The 8,498-nt window shown below is 36.6% G+C and overlaps 1 protein-coding gene across 1 annotated transcript; it reads left to right on the forward strand.

Moving 5' to 3' along the window:
- The first annotated feature begins 2,106 nt into the window (after window positions 1-2,106).
- Window positions 2,107-3,156, forward strand: LOC148957784 (uncharacterized). Its single transcript, XM_089114484.1, has 2 exons — window positions 2,107-2,493; window positions 2,872-3,156. Exons 1-2 carry the CDS (start codon window positions 2,107-2,109, stop codon window positions 3,154-3,156), a joined length of 672 nt encoding a protein of 223 aa, XP_088970610.1.
- The last annotated feature ends 5,342 nt before the right edge of the window (window positions 3,157-8,498 follow it).

An 8,498-nucleotide genomic window follows, 5' to 3' on the forward strand; every position in this document is an offset into this window, starting at 1 on the left:
CAGTGTATGTGTTTGCACAATTCATCAAAATGTCACACTGATGGTGAAGATTACAATGGACCGATAAGACATGGTAATCTCATAGAGAGATTTCTTTGTAACCCTGCCCAACCGATTTGCTTTTTGGGGATTGTAACTATTGTGGAGACACTTCATTTCTTAAAACCTTTCTAGAAGAAACATTTGAGAGTCTAGATGTGGATGAAATTACTTACAAGGCCTGGCTGACAGTTGATAGAACATCACTCGAAACAAATAAATATGAGCACAGATGATTTCATTGTCACCTTAACAGAGAATTTACAGCAACTTAAAAGACATGGATTCATTGCAAGAATGCAGGCAACCTACTATAGGGATGCAAAGGAAGATTTGAAACTGGGAGACGTCCTTTTGGTTTGTGATTTTGCAGAAAATTACTTCTTTGTTCTTCAGGATGCAGCTCAAAGTTTTCATTGGAATAACATGCAGGCAACTTTACATCTGTTTGTGATCTACCATCCCTTGCCAGTAAAGGAGGACACAACTACCAACCTAAAGTGCACCAGTCTGGTGATTATGTCAGATTGCTTAAGTCATAACACCACAGCCTTCCCCTGTTTTTATCGGAAGCTTGTTGAATTTCTTATGAATAGATTTCAGATTGCCAAAGCTTATTACTTTACTCATGGTGCATGCAGCTTTTCAATACAGAAACCGGAAAAATTTTTTGAATCCTGCCTTCCATGAAAATGATCTTGGGTTTGTAGCAGAATGGAAATTCTTTGGGACATCTCATGGTAAAGGTCCTTGTGATGGTGTTGGTGGAACAGTCAAGTGTCTTGAAGCTAAGGCCATATGAGGACCAGATACAAACACCGCTGCAGCTGTTTGAATGAGCTAATTCATCTCTGAAGGATATCAATTTTGCATTTGTATCACAGGATGAGTATGACAAAGAAGAAAGGTTACTTTCAGCAAGATCAGAGAAGCGCAAAACAGTGCCTGGTGCATATCAGTTCCATCCCATCCTTGTGTGAATCACAGACAATAGTTAAAGTTAGCATTGAAGAAGAAGGAGATATTTTAGCATGGCATGATCATGATGGCTTTGTAACATGTGTGTATGACAACAAGTATCATATGTAACGAGTATCATATGAAACACAGGTATAGAGTGCTGTACAATATGAGGAAAATGAACAATATACGTGTCTACGTGGGCCTTCTCAAGATAATTTGTTAATTAGAAATGTAGTGCCTTTCTTGGTGTTGGATAAATCGCATGTGTCTCTTTCTTTTTGAATTTAGTTGCTGGCCATTATGAAGTAGTGATTTTGTAGATACTCTTGTATTATTTTAGCAAGCACAGATGTAGATTCGAGCAAAAGTGGAGCTCAGGGTATGTTCGTACATTGTGGAGCATATGATTGATGGATCTTGTGGTTATCGTCATGGCAGGCATCCACAGTGACAATGTACGAACAGCAAACATGACTGGCGAGGGCGCCGCAGTAGACAAGCCTGAAGCATTCACCCACGGAGATCTTGGGTTCCACCAACGCAGCAATGTTTCTTTAAAACCATACAAATAACAAGCATGTACAGTATGTGGGTAGCACTTGCATGCCGTTTAGGCTTAAGTTTAATAACTACAAAGGGTGCAATCGTAAGTTTATCGGCGGCTCTTCATGAAGTAAACATCTTCCTATACTTTCTATGCGGTTTATCATTTTGCTGGAAAGTTTTTTTGCTATTGTGAAATCTCAAGCAAGGGAGTATTGTCAACCTTTACGAAAAGGGTGTTAAGAGAATTGAATGCACAATAAATAAGCCTTGGGAAGCGCAATTTTAGATGATTTTGCAAGTTAATGACTTCACAAAAGGATTGAGAAACCTGCAAATCAACATGTGAAAGTTTTATTAGTGGTAATTGTGCAAGACTCTGGGACAATATCAATAAAAGAGTTAACTGGCTAGAACATTTCAGCCAACATCAAATCCATGCGGTTAGACTAGGTGAGCATTCCTATCGGAATAAGCAACCTTCAGCTTAGGCCCATTTACGTAAGCTGGTCAGCAAATCGTTCGGGCTCGAGGTTTGATTTTACGAGTATCCATTCTTCAATGGAGAATGAAGCAAGATCTGTGAAGACTTATCAAAACAGAGATCAGTATTGTGTTGGAGGACTACCAAACGGGAAACCATGCACCAGTAGCAGTGGTACTGTCGGTATTTCCATGCATCGTTTCCCAAAAAACCCGGAAGTAAGGAGCAAATGGACTGTGTTTGTTCGACGTTGTCGTGTAAATTTTGATTCAGAAACGTACAGCAAAGAACCTTTTCTGTGCTCTTTACATTTCAATTCTTCCTGCTTTTCGAAAGCGTTAGTATCCAATTTCGGGGACTTTGATGCAGAACATTTGAAGCGTTTTCTTCTCCGAGAAGCTATGCCAACGCTGCACAATCCTCCACAAGAAGAGACATCTTATTCAAGCAGAGAAAAACGCCAGGTAAGAAGTTTGCACTGTCAAGTTTCTGCCTGTTCGTCTATGTAGAATTTTCTTTCCCAGTTAGCTAAGCATTTCCATACTCATTGTCCTTCTAATTATATTATGGTTATTTAAATATTGAGAATGGTTTTTGATGCTTTTATAGACTGATGGGTTCATCTAAAATATGTTGTACCAAATAGGCCCAAATGCTAAAGTGCTTGTTATGGTCTATCTGGTTTGAATGTTCATTTAATTTTCAACGTGCTATTCATATATTATCATTATTGATTTATGTCCAGATTTATGCCCAAACTGGAATTGAAATTTTTGCATGAATAACATGAAATGGCTTGGTGAATGGTGAAACAACAAATCATCTCAATTTTTTCTTTTTAGCTGGTAAAAGAAGCAATGCATGCTACAATTACATATAATGACGACAAGGCCAGTTCCACAAATGAAGCCTCTCCCATTCTGACAACAGAACCTGACCATGAGGAAAGTATATTTGATGTAGAAGCATGTCCCCTCCATCTCTCATGTGCTCCAATGACTGGTTGTCCTACTTGTTGTGATGCTGTTGGAGAAACATTAGCCTTGCCAAAGGCAAAAAACAAGTCTGTTGAAGCCAAACTGCCCTGCAGTAGGTGCAAATTTTACATGCAGGAAAGGACAGCATGAAAAAAGGAAAAGAGGCTGAAGTGCAAAATCGAGAAGATGAAAGATGAAATAGTCTTTCTGAAAACCTGCTTGGTATTTAGATTTCTGTTGGTATCTAAAACACTGCTGTGGCAATGTCTCATTTCCTTTCCTTACTCAAAAAGCCAGAATCCTTCCAGTATAGGTACTTTGTATAAAAACTCTTTTCATGAAGTCCTGATAACCAGATGTCATTCTTCATTCTTACTTTTGAAAATCCTGTATGGTGCAGTTAACTGAACAAAGTAAATGTGACAATTTATTTATGTTGATAGGCAAAACAAACTTCACCAAACAATGAAGCTGAAGCACCAGAGGCAAAAGAAGGTCAATTTGCAGCTGGGATAGATAGTGGTGACGAGAGTGATGTTTTTTCAGATGACAAGTGGAAGTGATTTGGAAAAGGATGATGATGAGGATGACATTGACAATGAGCACTTGTTTGATGCAACTCCAAGAAGCTACATTAGGTATATTTTGCAGAAATTCCCTACATTTGAATCAAATCACTACAACATTTATAATTCCAGTACACTTTTTCAATTTTTTTTAAATTTCTGCTTGCTCATGCTGCAATAACTATAATTATTGTTACATATACTAGTTCAAAGTTCGATAAGCGATTATTTAATCTATTAGAATGTTGTTTTTGATTTTGTAAAAATATGTTTAATCAAAAGTTTTCTCATTAATATATCAGAGCCTCATGGATCACTTTTTCAATTTTAGGGTTCATCCAACAACTCCCAAAGAAGAAGAGCCAAAGTTTATTGTTTTTGACAGTATGCTCATGAATCTCTTGTTGATGTTCTGTTTTAGATGCAAAGAGAATTCCCCAACTGTATATTTGTTGAAAAATAGAACAATGATACCTGCAATTCAGAGTTGTAACAGATGTGGAAAAGATTCCTTTGTCTGGAGATATCAGCCTTTTATTTTTGTAAGGTACCCGGCTGGAAATGTGCTTCTCAGCTTTGGGTTATTAGCAGCTGGTGCTTCAGTCAGCAAAGTATTGCTTGTTTGCAGGCACCTTGGACTCATGACCTACCAGGAACGAACTTTATTTTTGCACCAGAGAATCTTTATTTTCCCTAGCATCATACGTCATTGGCAACTACACTGAATCAAGTTTTGCAACTGTCAGATCGCATTATTGTTTGTGGTTTTGGGCGGGTTGATTCAATGGGCCATTATGCCAAATATGGCAGCTATACTTTCTTTTCCGAAAATATCATGAAGATAGTTCACTTTGAGCTTGTGCAGGTAAGACATGGAAGCTTATAAGGACATATGTGCACATTTTATGCAATTGTACCCAAAAGATGATTTTAAATGAATTTTTTTCGAATTAACCATACCTTTAATAAAGTCTTCATTTTTTGGTCTAATTGTTTCTTTGTTTCATGAATGTAAGGATAACCATTTCTGTATGCTGTTAAATCATCATCTGATTTGTAGTTCTTTTTTTTCTTTGTAGGCAAATGAATGCAAAAGTAGTACTGGTATGGAGTTCGTAAGGTGCCATAGAGGAATGGAGTTTCTTAGAAATAAGGAGGTACGGATTTCAGTTTTTGTTTCTGATCGCCACACTGGTATTGGAAAATGAATACGGGATTCAGAGAAGCAATTAAAGCATTAATTTGAAGCATTAAAGCAATTAAAGCATTAGAGAAGCAATCTGGCATGTTGCGAGAACAATTAAAAAAAAAAATTATTGAAGGCAGGTAAAGGAAGGATTGTGAGCCAATCAGCGAATGGGCATCTTCTATTCGAAATCATTTATACTGGTGTGTAACATCAGCAAAGGAGGGTTTCCATGAGCTAATTGAAGCAAAATGAAAGTCAGTTATTCCCCATATTGCAAATGAGCATGAGAATCATCCAGATCCCTTGTTCAAAAACTGTAAGCATGAAAAATTAAGGAAGAGGCTTTGGATCAAAAATGGTAAGTCATATAAACTAACAATTATTTATCCTGATTTTTCAAAATTGGTCTTCCCTAAATTCTGATTGTCATATTTTTTATGAATGATGGAAAACTTAAAATAAAATAAAATATATCATACAATATTATTGACCAGTGCAGTCATTTTAGATTTTAACAAATGATGCATCTTCATCACAAGGTACTGTCGCCTATGACAAACTCAAGGCAATATTGTTGGACAAGAAACTTTTAAATGGTATTTGGCAATTATCTCTGATTGTGCAAACAAATGGCTTGAGTTATACCATTAAACACTGAATCAGTGGCATCCAAAAATACTACACTTTCAAAGGACTGGGACTTTCTGCAGCTGTATATTATAACTACAATATTAATTTTGAGAATGACAATACATTCTAATAGGTCTTGATTGTTGATTCTGTAGTAGATAAAATTCCGTTATCAAATCATAGTAACTGGTAAGAACATCAGTGCAACTGGCATTTGAAAAGTTGCATTAACTCTTTCTGTAACTGCAATTTAAATTTATTTGCAGGCATATTCTGGCAATTTGTCATTTTAATGAAAATTTGAAAAGGGACATTCAGAAGAAAGCTGATGGTACTGAAGTCATGCGGATATTTTGGCCCAAATTTAAACTAGGAGAAGAATCAGTCGCTAAAGTCCCAGTAGCTCCAACTTATGGTAGTTATTGTATACGTTTTCACCCATAGTACAGTGGAATCTTCATTCACATCGTTTCGTTCCAAAAAGCCAAAAAGGTCTAGAATAAACTCTATACAATGGACATCTCTTTTAAAATAAACAATTAAACTGATCCAAACGGCCCACTGTATTCCATATTTGTTTATTCCCACTTCAATTTGTATTTTTCTAACAAAGCAATGAATCATCCTGAAAGGGCTCACAGGGCTTTTTATCTCTTTTTGTTAAATAATAAGAATAGACTGATAGACCCTTACTGAATATATTCACATGGCTTTCTTTGAATGGGCATAATATTGTAATTTGCATTGTGTTTTTGACAATAACAGTTTTTGCTTCAAAACATCTGATACGGTTTCAGAAAGAACAACTTTGACCTGGCAGTGATCAATAAAGAAAAACAAATAATATATATATTTTGCATCATTATAACTTAGAAAATGATACAACTTGTTGATACAAATGATATTCAATGATACTAATCTTTTAACATAGTATTTCGATACAATCAGAAAGCTGATGTTTACAATCCCAAAAGCTGAATGCAATGAAATAGTGAAACAATATGAAAGGATTGCCCCTCTACCATTGACATCTCAGTCTAAAGACCAATTGCCGAAATTAGAGGCTGTTCAGAAATATTTAGAGAGGAATCAAAGTACAACTTCAATATATCCAACAGGTAAACAACTATTTTGAATGATTTTATTTTAATAGATCAAGAAATTTTTTAAAACATTTTTTTAATAAAATAGTCGGTGAGTAGCAAGTGTAATTATCCATCAAATTGACAAAACAATTTGGTTACATGATGTTCTTCTTTTCCATAGAGAGGGAGCAAATTGGCCAAACAAGAACTACTTTTACACCAGGCACCGTCAACAGCAAAGAGTAAAAGACAAGCCCCAAAATCTGCAGTCAGCCAAAGAAAGGACACCCAAAGAAAAAGTGCCAAAAATGAACCTTGAATTCTATATTAATTTCTTTTAAGTAATTTACTGTCTTTCTGCTGAGTCTTTCTAGCCTTTGTTTTGGCCAACTTGGTACAGTCCTCGAATATGATTGTAAACACAAGCACATAAAGGTCTTAAATTGTCCCAGCCTAAATACCCATACAGCCATTTTATAATCCAGTGATAGGCAACAGCTCTGATGTATCTGTGAGCAAAAAGTCATACAACATATAGCTTATGTAACCACAGGTCTTTAAACACAATCACATATATTTATATTTTGATAAGATGTATTTAGGGTTTAAGGAATTACACTTGAATTACACAAGAAATACTAAGCTAGGCACCTTTTCTGTAAAACTTGCTGTGCCAGAAAATAACTTTCAAATGTAGCCTAGGCTATTTAACAATTGTTTGATTAAATTAGATTTATTATTCGTATGAAGCAAAATATGGAATTATTTTACTTTTGAGATAGCCAAGCTAAGAGCGTTTTTCATTTCTGTTACCATTATTTCTGTAAAAGTAACAGGGGAGCCGATTTTAGTAAATTTTGACCTTGGCGCTCATCTCAACCCCTTCTCCCTTGTTTGGAGTTCAACCACTTAATTGAAAGAGTGAAAAATATATAGACTTTATTCCATTGTTAAAGCATGATTTTGATGCTATCAAAATCTTGAATGAGATTTACTCTTCTTCTGACGCGCCATCTCTTCCCTTAAACATCGGGCCTACTTGAAGAAGCCCCTGTTTATTTGTCATCGCCTGGTAATTAGGATGATGTCATCACCTGGTAATCTGGGTTGCATCTTGACTCCCTTCTGCAACTACTTTTTCATAAGCCCCATAGTCTTCTTTACAGCAATGATACTCTCGGGTGGAGACCAAGTGTTTTGAACTGCATTTTCCACATTCACACCTTAGGTATTAAGCCCCGTTAAAACGCTCTTAACATTTCACTGAACATCGCTCTACATTTGTAGAGTGCAAATGTTGAGAGGGTTTTAACACCCTGTTCAGTGATGTTGAGCGGTGTTCAGCGATGTTGAGCGGAGTTTGAACAGATTCAAAAATGTTCAGCGGGTCGACTCAACATTTCTATTGTCCAAGGTGTTGTTGAGAGATGTCGAGAGCATTTTAACACCCCATCTAACAATGTTCAGTCGGCGCAAGCGCACTAGACTTGGTCGTTGCGCGCCAAAGAACGAAATAGGTTTGAATGCAAAGAGCTGAGTTCGAATTTACAAATCACAATGGCAAACCACGACGAACGCTTTGAAACAGTGGGTAGTGAAAGCGAATCGGAAGAGATTATAACTCATGACAACCTGCGAGACGTAGAGCAGGCTTCCGAAGAAGAACAGGACGAACTTGCGATTGAATCGTTGGGCCTAAATCCTGAATCTCAGAGAGTCATCAAACAGCTACTGTTGAAAAGGCTTCCAAGGGAATCCACATTTCAAGACTTTTCATGTAGTCGCAAAAAAGCCAGAAGAAATGTAAAGAACGACAAGAAAAATGATGACGGACCAACTTCATCTCTATCGACCTCGCAAAAAAGATTGACATCTCGGAGGAACACTGGAAACCCTGGGAGTGAGGTAAAGAAGTGGACTCATGATGAGATTTTAAAGCTTATCGATTTATATGAGGAAAACACTTGTCTGTGGGACATTTTTTAAAAGGAGTACCACGATAAAGACAAACGCGAAAGAACT

Source organism: Rhopilema esculentum, chromosome 20 (genome assembly GCF_057945365.1).
Source record: "Rhopilema esculentum isolate cy_ngs chromosome 20, ASM5794536v1, whole genome shotgun sequence".
Lineage (NCBI taxonomy): Eukaryota > Metazoa > Cnidaria > Scyphozoa > Rhizostomeae > Rhizostomatidae > Rhopilema > Rhopilema esculentum.

Excerpts from the sequence above, each read along its gene's own strand:
- LOC148957784 (XM_089114484.1), top strand. The coding sequence starts at position 2,107 with ATGGAGAATGAAGCAAGATCTGTGAAGACTTATCAAAACAGAGATCAG. Across the intron at positions 2,494-2,871 it reads CAAGCAGAGAAAAACGCCAG|CTGGTAAAAGAAGCAATGCA; the intron begins GTAAGAAGTTTG and ends TTTTCTTTTTAG.